This window comes from Balaenoptera physalus (assembly GCF_965194825.1).
Source record: "Balaenoptera physalus genome assembly, chromosome: 12".
NCBI classification, from domain to species: domain Eukaryota; kingdom Metazoa; phylum Chordata; class Mammalia; order Artiodactyla; family Balaenopteridae; genus Balaenoptera; species Balaenoptera physalus.
Window position 1 is genome coordinate 56,939,708 of NC_138897.1, and position 13,112 is coordinate 56,952,819.

Below are 13,112 nucleotides of genomic sequence, written 5' to 3' on the forward strand. Positions count from 1 at the left end.
GTAGCAGGGCTCAGGCAAAGGCCCCAGGGAAGGTAGGTGTGAGGCTACCTACGAACTGGCGGCAGCCTTCCAGAAGAAGCCAGAGATGTTCATCTATACCAACACCAAGTTGGGTATCTAATCCATGAACATCCCAGGGAAACACTGTGGAACCACACCTACTTTTACGTGAATTAAATAACAAATACAATTGTGGTCTTTATAAACAGTGCAGTTGTTTATACTGAAGTTGTGTAATGCACAACCTTGTGCAGCTCTAAGCAGTGGCCCATTGTTTCAAAAAGCGCACAGGTTTGCTCGAGTAGGTAATTAAGGCAGATGGATATGAAGGTAGGAATTTGGTGTGTGAGATTATGGAAGCTGAGAATCTAGAAGACCCCCTGGGGATCAGTTTTTCCCAGCTTTATAAAGCCAGGTCAGTTGCCCTAAACCCTTTGATGGGTCCTGGTGATGTCTTCTCATAGGAGCATAAGGTTGATTACAAAATTTAAGCAAATGAAACAGCTGAGGAAAATCTCTTTCCTCCGGAAGTATTCAAGGACTGCTCTGATTGGGCAGCTTCAATTCCTGCCAATTTGTTAGCTTTCTCATTGGACCCGTGGGTGGTCCAGCCCATTTTTAAGATAGAACAGCACTTCGTTCTTTCCCACTTGCTTATTATACTTTCCATCTGGAATGTCCACTTCAAGGCCTGGGTGTGGGTCAGGGAGAGCAGCTTCCTGATTCTCCCACACCTGCACCAATTAAGACACAGTAAGAGTCAGGACCCATGGGTGCAGCCTTTTTTTTTTTTTTTTTTAAAAGCTCTGTTAATTTCTGATGTTTTAAAATAGGGCTTTATTCTTTTTGGTTTCTTCTTACCTCTTCTTTTTTTACTTGTATCTTCATTATTTAGTAGTACTTTCAAAACATTTTAAAATTGAGATATGATTTACACATAGGAAATGCACATATCTTAAATGCGCAGCTTGATCAATTTTGACAAAGTGTATATGCCCATGTAACTCACACCTCTATCAAGATATAGAAAACTTCTGTCACTCCAGAAAGTTTCCTCACGTCCCTTCTTAGTCACTCCCTCTCACCGACCACCAGAAGCCCCTATTGATCTGATTTCTGTTAGCATACATAAGTTCTGTCTATTCTAGAGCCTCATATAAATGGAAACACACAGGAAGTATTCTTTTGTGTCTAGCTCTTTCATTCAGCATAGCATTTAGAGATTCATCCAGATTGTTGGGTGTCTCACTAGTCTATTCTCTTTTATTGCTGACTAGTGTGCCAGTGTGTGAACCTTTTGTTTATCCATTCACCTGTTGATGCTCACGTGGGATGTTTCCAGTTTGGGGCTGTTATGAATAAAGCTGCCATCAAGATTCTCATACAGTGCTTTTTGTGGACTTATGTTTTAATGTCTCTTGGATAAATATCTAGGAGTAGAATTTCTGGGTCTTACAGTAGATATATGTTTAACTTTTAAAGAAAGTGCCAGTTTTCTAAAGCATTTGTACCATTTTACCCTCCCACCCAACAATGCGTTAGAATTCCGGTTTCTCCATGTCTTCACCAACATTTGGTGTTGTCTGTCTTACGTTAGCTATTCTACTAGGTGGGTGATGGTCTCTCAGTAGTGCTTTTGACTGAACCACCCTTCTCACTCACTCCCGAGTGACTAGAAAGATAGGCTTTCTTGCAATGCAGGTGGTGTGGCTTTGGGTCACCACCTTCGGGGTGCATTGGGATGTAGTGGTAGGTAGGGACCAGGTAGATTGTTCTCCATGTCCTAGGTGCAGACCCTGACACTTTTCCTATTTCAGGCACTGGGTTTGCTTCTTTTTTAAAAATTATTTAATTAATTATTTATTTATTTTTGGCTGTGTTGGGTCTTCATTTCTGTGCGAGGGCTTTCTCTAGTTGCGGCAAGCGGGGGCCACTCTTCATCGCGGTGTGAGGGCCTCTCACTATCGTGCCCTCTCTTGTTGTGGAGCACAGGCTCCAGACGCGCAGTCTTAGTAGCTGTGGCTCACGGGCCTAGTTGCTCTGCGGCATGTGGGATCTTCCCATACCAGGGCTCGAACCCGTGTCCCCTGCATCGGCAGGCAGATTCTCAACCACTGCGCCACCAGGGAAGCCCCTGGGTTTGCTTCTTGATGGGTGGGAGCTAGTTCTCCTTCTAATCTCTCAAAGTCACAGTTCATGCAGAAGCTCCAAGAATCTTAGAAACTTGCACTCCCAGGACTGCTTTAAGTAATAGTAGAGAAAACAAATTCTTCCTCTGTTTGAAAGTTTGCATTTCATCTTTGTATGGGGTCCCTCTGCTGTGGCATTTTCAAGAGAGAAAATTTCAAGGAACCAGAAGGGCAGGAAGACTTTCGGGAATCTGACCAGAAATGACCTTGTTATGTGGTGTGTCTGCTGCTCGTATTGAGATAAAGCAAGCAGTACTGACTACATCCTGGAACTGATCTTCCACTTTTCCACTGATTCTGAGGACTAAAATGTGGTGAGAGGAAATTTTCTTGATGTTCAAGTATCCATTGTTCTTGATGTGGTAAAATTATGCCACACTTTTCACTGTGACGATTTCATGCTCCATTATCTTCAGAGAGATGGGACTCACTCCCTCACTCAGAGAGTCAGCAGAATTTTAACTGTGGAGCACAGGGATGAAGGCTTAACTCAGACTTCTGTGCATAAGCTGCATGTTGATGCCACAAAGCATGTTTACAGCGCTTGAACCGCTTACTCTGTGCTTAAAGTGTGCGTTCTGCGCTAGGTGGTGCAGAAGTGTTGTCTTTTGAGCATCTTTACACAGTTTTTAGCTCCTGGGTCTAGTTCTCATGTGGTTGGGGCCAGCTAGCCACGTACTGCAACATTTTCGGGACTATTTTTGTAGCACAGTCATTAACCTTTGCTGTTTAGAGGTTGGTGTGCACCCTCTCTGTTGAAGTAAAAGATGAGGCCGGCTGAAGGCATCAGGGGGGAAGCACTGGGGGCCAATTTGAGATTGAGGACCAGCAGAGCCAAGTGGAAAGTGTTTGGAACATTCTCTCCAGGCAAAGCAAGAGGGGTTGAAGTCTTCCAGATACTCTTGGCTCAGGAGTGCTTGTTATTTGTCAGAGATGGTCCTAACACAGTGGATACGAGGGCTGAGTATAATAGAATCCTTGCTCGCAAGGACTCCATGGCTCTAGAAGGAGAGATAGTCATGGAGTCAACTACGTGAGAAATGTGTGGAGGTTTCAGAAATGGCTCAAAGAGAAGAGCGAGCTATTCTCTCTCTTGCTCTCAATAATTTACAGGATCAATTTTTAGGATTTGAGTGAGGATTATTATGTAACTGGTCAATTCCCTAGGATGGTGATTTTTTTCTTTATCTTCCTTCCTCCCAGTCTACCTCTGCCCACTGCACTGCCCTTCAGACCCCTCCGTAGCCTGGGCCGCACTGGGAGTCCAGTTCACCTCCCCTGAATCTTGAGGTCCTGCGTTTAATTTATTCTTCTCTGCCCAGCCCTCCTGGTCACACTGACGGCGCTGCAGTTTCTCTCACGCTGAGAGGGCGGTTGGGAAAGAGCCAAGAACCAACAGCTGCCAAAGAGACAGAGCAAATCCTCCACGAACGTGCCTTCACCCACCTTACAGGGGGCTGGGGCCACCTGCTAGGACCTGGGTGCTCAGGGTGTCCTCAGCTGTCACTTCTGTGGGAAAAGGGGCTACAGGAGCAGTGGAGCTCCTCATGCACTGGATGTCTGGGCCTGATGTCAGTTACAAAGTCCCTCCACCAGTATAGGTCCCTAGGAAATGACAGAGGTGTTCAGTGGAGCCGTAGCAGAAAGAGAACAAAAACTCTTAGCCTTTTGTTGGGCTGCACGAAAACCAGATCCTAGGGGACCTCTCCTTTTAGTTAAATACACATACATATGTACAAACCAAATCAAACAAAATAACAATAGTTATGGTAGAAAAAAGCAACCGTCCAGAGAAGTGGAATTCAGACCTTTCCTTCCCAGTCAATGGTTGAATCATTTGAGATCATTTAGGTACGAGGAAGTGTAGCGATGCGTTGTGTCTTTTGTTCTGAAACTCTTGATTAATAAGTGTAGTGATGAAGGATGTTCCACTGCCCCTGACGTGCTGTGAGTACTCAGGAAAATCAACCTTTCTTGCTCCAGCCCATCCAGAACTGAGAGACAGACCGAGGCCCAGGGGTCTGGAAGGTCTGGCGCCTCCAGAATCTCAGAAATTCCAGATTTGGAAGGATTAGGCTATCTGCTGTGGAAATGCTTAATTCCTTTTCTCTGGACATTTTTGGAAGGCTTTCTGCTTTTTTAATCTCCTGACTTCTTGTTTGTGACCAAGTTCAAATTCCAGAGAGGGAAGCAGCCAATATGTGTGATTATTTCCTCTTGCACCAAGTGGAACTAAAAGAATGAACTTACTTCACTAGAAATAAATGTACCCTTTGGACCTTAAACTAAAATGAGTATGCACGGGCGGTTGGCCCCTTCTCTGTTTGCGCGGTAATTAAACACAAAGATGAGAAAAGATGTCAGAGGCATGCATTCACGATCCTTTTTTAGATATAAGGCAGAAAAGAATAGAAGAATCTTAAAAAAATATTCTTTTTGTCCTACGCTCTGGGCCCGGGATGGCTGCCTGGTGAAGAGGAGAGATCTTAGGACTTGAAGTCACCGGGGTCCACACTCTGGCTCAACAGTTAGAGAGCTGTGCAAACGTGAACAAATCACTTCTCTGAGCTGCAGTTTAAATGGGGATAACAAAGCTTCACAGAGTTGTTACAAGGATTGAAAGAGACAACGTTCGGGAAGCTTTTCACACAGGGCCTTGCACAGGGCAGGCTTTCACTAAATGGGTGTTATTATCATCACACTATTATTGTAAGAAGACAATGCCAATGACACAGAAACCCTCGAATGCCGGAGTGAATTCACTGCTGGGCAGCTCAACGCTCAGAGGGCTGATGTAATTAAGATCCTTGCCTTGCGTTTCCGGGCAGCCGGGGGCAGGGGGCTTTCGGGCTGTGTGTCTCACCCTTGCTGTTTCCCTCAGGTGATCTCCTCAGCGTCCTGGACTTTCCGTTCCTGTATTTCTACAGATTCCATGGCAGCTGCTGTGCCAGGTAATCTTAACTCGGAAAACCCCTCGCACTGTGGATTTGTATGTTTCTGTACTAGCAGCTGTGTCTTCGTGAAGCCCAGGGTCACTGTCTGTGTTCTGAATGAGCGTAGAAGAAAGTGGTGTCTGGTGCAGGTGAGGAAGTTGCTCCATCGGCCATCAGAGGGTTATTACGAACATTCTCAGGTGCTCAGGGCTGGCCTGGGACCTGCGAGGACCACTGTCCTGAAGAATTTTCTCGGCCAGGGCAGTGGTTTTCAGACTTGCAGAAGAGAGAGAATTCTCCCACTTTTTTTTTTTCCCCACAAGCAATTCTTAAACAGAACTTCAGTATATAAAAATGATGACACTGACTCAGTTCAAGGGAAGATTTGGGTACAGAATCACACCCTGTCAGCATCTACCTTGATTTCTCTCTTGTTCCTAAAGGGCAGCCTCCAAAAACTTTTGACTGAACCCTAAGACTCTGAGAGACAGATTTTGAAACCAATGACTAGGAATTGTCTAGACCACAAGGTGATCGTTAATATTTGGCCTTGGGAAGTATCAGAGATGTGGACCAATTAGATGGATACATTTAGATACACAGAGGTTCATCCCCATCCTACCCCCACCCCTTTCCTGCCATGACCCCCACTTCGCTTGACTGTATTGTGCTGAGGAATGGAAAGGCTGCTGTGGACAGTCTCAAAGCATGGATTCTGATATGGTCGAAAGACCACACTTGGGTTGAATTTCAGCCTTGCTGTTTGCTAATTTGTGTCTTTGGGCAAGTTATCCTAGTTCTCTCAAACCTTAGTTTAGTTTTCTCATCTGTAAAATGGAAAGATAATACCAATACAGGGTGATTGTATGTATTAAATAAGGTACATAAAGCTCGAAGCATCTTGCCCGGCTCAGCAAATGATGGGCATTATTATTATCTGTAGATAAAATGTCAACAGACCAGAAGCAACTGCTACATAAAAGCCAGACCACCTACTTCCACCCAAAAGAGAGTGTACCTTGTGAAGCAGTGATTCTTCACAGAGAGTTAAAGAGCTGATATGCAGCTAGGTGCTGTTTCTGATGGGGGTGTGTTAGGACAGAAAAAAATCAGTATTATAGAGTTTGCATCTGCATTTGAGCCTCAGAGTGATTTTTTTTTTTTTTTTTTATCATTCTCAGAAAAGTTTCAGGAAAACACTGACAGAATTTGTCTTCTCAGTTCCTATCCATTTGGTCAGGTCTTGTCACTTGCCCATTAGCTAGGATTGTGTGGCAGGAGTGTCAGTGCCACGCTGGTGCCTGCCGACTTGCTTCCCTTTGGGCCTGCTTCTTTGGCCGCATGGGTGGCCAGGGTGCCAAGGGGGCCACCAGGTTTGGTTATTTGGAGCAGAACATCACAGTTCATAGCCCGTTGGTGATGGCTTTGTGGGGTGACCTGGTTTTTTTTTTTCTTGGCTGCGCTGCACGGCCTGCAGGATCTTAGTTCCCTGACCAGGGATCGAACTCATGCCTCCTGCAGTGGAGGTGCAGAGTCTTAACCACTGGACCGGCAGGGAAGTCCCTGTAGGGTGACCTTCTGCCTCCATTTCTGCCCCTTTTAATCTGCAAGTTTTTCTAATTCAACATGAAAACTCAGGTGTTTTGTTTTGTTTTTAATTTGAAAGATTTGGAAATCTTTATCTGAGTTGGTTTAACTCTCTATTACATTCTACCTCTGGCTTACCCTCTTTTAAGAACGTGGCACTTTTCCCCACATCATCTCGTGACTCCCCCATAACCGTATCTCAGACTAAGAGCTGTCGCCTTCAGAGGTCCTGGGGGAGCTCAGGAGGGGTCGTGGAGGCCTGAGGGGTCAGTGGTAGCTGTGGCCTGGAGACCCCATGAATAGGGCGCCCCAGGCTCCTTCACTCCTGGGGTCTGCCCAGTGCTCTTAAGACCTGCCCCCACAGCAAGGGGTAGACAAGCTGGAAGCGGAAGACACAGATGAGGGAGATGAGGGAGGGACCCATGAGTCATTTAGAAATGATTCACCGACATGCAAGTCAGGTGATGGGAAAGAGTCATGGACGCTTTCAGGAGCGTGTTGGTCACAAGCCAGGGGTCGCTCAGTCCTAGCAGAGTCTGTGCTGAGGGCAAGGGTCAACGTGGAACTGTGCCCTCCTCTGGCCGGGGATGGAGAGGACAGGAGAAGCCCAAAGGGGACCGAGGTATGGGGGATGGGACGGGCACCTGTTGGGGATGCAGGGGGTGGACACCACCAAGAGGAGCCCTGGAGGGCCGGCTGCCTCACTGTCCTCTACCAGCCTCGCGACCTTGGGCACCCGGAGCATCTCACTCCGTCTCTCTGGCCGAGAGCACATTTCCACGTTGAGGTCTGCAGGGCCGTGGAGAGCTTCGGAAGAGCCAGGAAACCTGGACTCGAATTACGCCTGTGACCCAGTTTGCTTGTTAATAAAGTGAGACTTGGGGCTGGGGAACCTTTCTGTTCTGAAAATCTCTGATTTCCATAAGATAAGATGAAGAACACTATGCTTATTCCTGCTTTAAGGCCACAGAACCGAGCCTGGGCCAAGAAAAAAAGGGAAAAAAATGGGGATTTGGTCAAGGTTACGAGGGTCGGTGAGCACAGCCAGGAATAGAATCCAGGATCACTTGATTTCCAGCTTCCTGCTTCCCCACAGGGGCTCCTTGTGAGAGTGACTCAACGCCTTAATCAGCGCGGCCCAGGCTCCCATGACTGCAAGTGCAGACCTCTGCAAACTTTGTGGGTTGTTAGGCCAAACAGGCTGAAATATATAGAGAGGAAACCTAATCCCTGTCCCTGGTCCTGCCCCAAGAATGTGGCTGTGACCTAATCGAATCTAATGAAATGAAGGCACACATTTCTGTGAAATTTGGCCTTAGGTGCGTTTAGTCAATTCAACCTGCTTCCAAGTACACCTGCCAAACACTTATGTAATACCTGCTATGATCAGGGCACCTTGTTTGGCTGTGTCGGGGAAATATGGAGAAGCCCAAGATTGGGCCCCTCCCTCTCAGGGCTCATGATCTGGGTGGGAGCCATACCCCAGCACCTATAATAGAGGTCAGATGGCAGTGTGGCACCCGACACCCTGGAGCTACAAAGGAGGAGGTATGTAGAGCTCCAAACCTCCGGATAGCCCCCAAGATGCTGTCCAGCCTCAGGCTCCCTTGGGAGGTGAGGGCTCTTTCAGACATTATTCCCAAAGTATAGCGTCTGTGTAGGTCACCCTGCTTTGGGGGACTTCTATTATGCAGCCCTCCCCTTTAGATTCTTACCTTGAACCAAGGGGCCAGTCCAGACCCTCTGACTTCATACGGTGAGTGTTTCTTTGGAAGTCTTTTCCTAACAGTTTGTTCTGCTTGAAAAAAAAGTTGAAGCTCTACCTTGGCAAGCACCAAGCTCCAGAAGTAATACAGGAAGGAGCAGGAGATACTGTCCTCCAGATTTTGTTTTTTCTTTCATGATTTAGCCAGAGATCTCCCAAATTTCTATACCCACTCCCCGCCTCCAGGGAAATGATCTCTTCATAGCTCCTTAGCATAGTAGAGCTTAATGGGTTTTTAAATTTGGGGTGTTTTTATCCAGAGATCACTAGAAAACAGAGATGAGATAGGGGTGGTGTAATAACTAAAAATCGACTAATTTTTGTAAAGGTAAATACAAAATGTAACAGGAAATAGTTAGCTACTGGCTATAGGAAGACAAGTCTCACTAACAAAAGTATATTTTCTCCTTCCAGTGGATTTTTAGGATTCTTTCTCATGGTCAGCACAGTGAAGCTAAAAAGCCTTATGACCCCAGGGCAGTGTGCAGCCTGGATTTTCTTTGCTAAGGTAAGAGAGAGGGGAGGGGTGGGAAGAATCCTTCTCAGGAGCCCTTGTGTCCAGTGTTCTCAGAGTCAGGTTGGTCTTCACGGAGTCATCTCTAGCCCCTGGCCCTGAGCCTGATGCTTCGCTTGTTCAGGTAACAACTTCTGAGGGTTTCTGCCTATTTTATCAGCATGACATACTGATCTCTATCACATTCCTGGAAGGTGACCTGAGTATGCCCCTTAATTTCCCAGAGCCTTAATTTTCCCATCTGAAAATGAGAGATTTTTGCCAAAAGAAAACAAAACACCTCTAAGCCTTCTCTTGCTCGAAGAGACTGGTCCCCCGGATGCATGGGGCAGTTCTTACCTTCCTTCCTGGGGGCTGTGAGGGTGTCCAGAGCTCCAGTGACTTGCCCAGAAGGTCTCAGCCTGTCAGAGGCAATTGAGAAAGGAAAACAGACAGATGGCCTGACTGGGGGACTCTGATGGACCATTCTAAAAAGGGACTGATAAAAATGCCCAGCACGTATTGACCATGGTTGAAGCATAAGATAGAGAGGTGGGAAAATAAGAAGGAGCAGAAAAACAGCTCTGGGATGCAGGATCTTAATGCTTTGGGGCTAGCTCTTTCTAGTGGAGCATTTCATTTCCCTAAAGTCTGTGAAGGAGTCAAGTTACAGTGCCCTAGGTGCTGCTTCCACTGAGTGAGATTTCTTAATTAATTTAATCTAATACAGTAATCATTTAAACTTGTGCCTTTAGCCATCTTTATGTTTGTTGGCTGATTTTTTTCCCCCAGAAAGCAAAAACAAATGTTTTTATTTGAAAGTAAGATTTCACAGCGATGTTTCCACCTGCATTGTCTACTTTCTAATAGCATTAATAATTCACATTCCAGCAGAATGTAAAGATTGGCTGTGATACTGACTTAGAGAATGACAGAATGAGGAGGTTGATAAATCCTCTCCCCCAGAAGCAACTAGAAAGCTGGAAAAAGACTGTCAAAGATATCCATTTCAGCTCTCTAAAAATTGACCAAAAGCGCACAACAAACTGAGAGGCATTTGTTCATGAAAACTCCTAAACTTCGGGTAGGAACAGCATGAGTTAGTGGTGTTCTTGCTTTAGGTTGCTCTCATTCCCTTCTCGCCATCTCTATAAGTATTCTATTTCAACCAGAGCAGGGCAGGCTGTGAAAACCAACAAGCTTGCTGCTGCTTCCAGAAGATGCTCACTCTCTTTGGAGTATTGTCAGGTAAAGGGGCCGTCTAGGTGGTAAATGAACAGGAAGCTCCACTAGCTTGAGCTTACCTCTTTGGGGCAAGCAATGGACCAGTGGTCTAGCTGGGGACTTACCAGGTAGTTCTGGGAGGTGAAACAGCCATCAGGGTCTTGCTAGCTCTCCATAAATGCCAGATTTGCCTTAGTCTGTGTGCATGAGCAGCAGAGATGGAGCACGCCCAAGACACCTACACGTCCCTGGTCAACAGAGCCTGTGTGCACACACAGAGGAGACGTGAGAGACCAGCAGAAAGAAAAGCCAGGGCAGACATGAAAACAGCCTGAAGTTTGAATGTGCTCCCCAGCCCACATACAGAGCCAGAAGCAGAGAGAAAGCTTTCTGGCTTAAGGTGTTTGAGCAAAACCTCTTGACTAGTCTTTGCCAGAACACTAAGCTATGCAGACATGGGGATGATCCCTAGGAAGGCAGGCTTAAAAATAAAAGCAAGAAAAAAAATTGAGTGAAGACTGCGGCAGTGGTACCTTATATGGGAGACAGGTTTCACAGACTTAGTCCAGGCAAATTACTAAACAAGCAAAACAACAATGCCAACGAAAATGCTCTGGGAAAAAGTCAGAATCCAGAGTTGCTATACTATCTAAAATGCCCAGTACTCAGTGAAAATTAGGGCATTCAGAGAAACAAGAAAGCATAATCCATGCACAGGAAAAAAGTAGTCAGTAGGAATTGTGTCTGAATGTCTATCCTCAGAGGTAGGACTTAGCAGAAAAAGACTGAAAAGCAGCTATTTAAATATGTTCACACAGCTAAAGGAAACCATGTTTAAAGAATTAAAGGAAAGACTCAATGAATACAGAGTCTCAAAGAGGTAGAAATGATTTTTTAAAAAAGAACCAAATGGAAATTCTGGAGTTGAAAAGTACAGTAACTGAAATGAAATGAAAAATTCTCTAGAGGTACCCAGCAACATATTTGAGGTGGCAGAAGAAAGAATAAGTGTACTGGAAGGTGGAACAAAAGAAATTATTCAATCTAAAGAACAAAGACTTTTTAAAAATTGAAGAAAGATGAACAGAGGGTCAGAGACCTGTGGGACAACATCAAGAATATCAACAAATGTATAATAAGAATTCCAGAAGAAGAAGAAAGAAGGTTAGAAGAAAAAAAAAAAATGACAATCAGCAGATGACTTCTCATCAAATACGACAGAGGCCAGAAGGCAGTAGAAAAGAAAAAAGGTCTCAAATCAATAACCTAAGCTTGCACCTTAAGAAACAAGAAAAGTAGGAACAAAATAAACCCAAAATGAGCAGCAGGAAGGATATGATAAAGTTCAAGGTGGAAAGTAATGAAATAGAAAACAGAAAAGCAATAGAGAAAAATCAATGTTTGTTCTTTGAAAAATCAACAAAATTGACAAATCTCTAGCTAGACTGATGAAGAAAATAAGAAGATACAAATAATCAAAATTAGAAATGAAAGAAGGGACATCACCACTTATCCTATAGAAACTAAAAGTATTGTATAGTTTTATGCCAGCAAATCGATGATTTAGATGAAATGGACAAATTCCCCAAAGGCACAAAATAGGAAAATTGACTCAAGAATAAATGGAAAATCTGAATACGCTCATAACAAGTAAATAAATGTAAGTAGTAATTTAAAAATCTTTCTACAAAGAAAAGCCCAGGCCCAGTTGGCTTTACTGATGAGTTCTATCACATATTTAGAGAAGAAATATTTTTTCTTTACAAATTATTTTAGAAAATAGAGGAAGAGGGAATAACTCCCAATTTATTCTGTAAGGTGAATTACCCTGATGCTAAAGCCAGACAAAAAATTGTTAAGAAAACTACAGACCAATATCCCTCATGAACATAGATCTTTAACAAAACATTAGCAAACCAAATTTGGCAACCTACAGGAAGGATTATACACAATGATCAAATGAGATTTATCACAGGAATGCAAAGTTGGTTTAACATGTGAAAATTAATATGTTCTATTAATAAAATAAAGAACAGAAATACATGATCATGTCAATAGGTACAGAAAAATCATTTGGCAAAATCCAACAATCATCCATGATAAAAACTCTCAACAAACTAGTAACAGAAGAGAACCTCCTCAGTTTAGTAAAAGGCATCTATGAAAAACCTATAGCTAACATTATACTTAATGGTGAAGCTGAATACTTTCCCCCTAAGATTGGGAGCAACACAACAATTTCACTCTCACCACTTCTATTCAACGTTATCCTGGAGGTTTCGGGCAGTGCAATAAAGAAAAAAAAATTGTCTGTACTCACAGATGACATTATCCTATACATAGAAAATCCTAAGGAATCTATAAAAACCTTAATTGAACTAATAAACGATTTCTCAAGGTCTCAGGGTGCAAGATCAATTGTAGTTTTATGTATTAATAATGAACAGTCATGTTCAAAAAAATGAAATTAAGGAAACAATTCCATTCACAATAGCATCAAAAAGAAAAAAATACTTAGGAACTTAACATAGAGGTGTAAGATTTATACACTGAAAGCTATGAAACCTTTCTGAGAGAAATTAAAGAAGATCTCAATAAATGGAGAGACTCAATATTGTTAAGATGGAAATTCTTCCTAAATTGTACAAATTCACAAACTGATCCTAAAATTTATTTGGAAATGCAATAGCCAAAACAAAAGAAAAAGAAAAACAAAGTTGGAGGACTTGAGCTACATAATTTGGAACTCACTATATAGCTAGAATAATCAAGACATTTTGGTATTGGCATAAGGGTAGACATTAAGGCCTATTGATTTTCTTTTCTTTTTTTTTTTTAAAGGGTGTCAATGTTGTTTTTTTTTTAAGATTTTATTTTATTTTATTTATTTATTTGGTTGCACTGGGTCTTAGTTGCGGCTC

General features: G+C 43.6%; 1 protein-coding gene across 2 annotated transcripts in view; it reads left to right on the plus strand.

The window, feature by feature from the left end:
• Positions 1–13,112, plus strand: part of TMEM241 (transmembrane protein 241) — a 113,460-nt gene that overhangs the window by 62,975 nt on the left and 37,373 nt on the right. For both annotated transcript variants that reach the window (XM_082418731.1, XM_082418732.1), the window contains 2 exons: positions 5,071–5,140; positions 8,889–8,982. In XM_082418731.1, the coding sequence (XP_082274857.1) occupies positions 5,071–5,140; positions 8,889–8,982 (164 nt within the window). The remainder of the gene's footprint in view (positions 1–5,070; positions 5,141–8,888; positions 8,983–13,112) is intronic.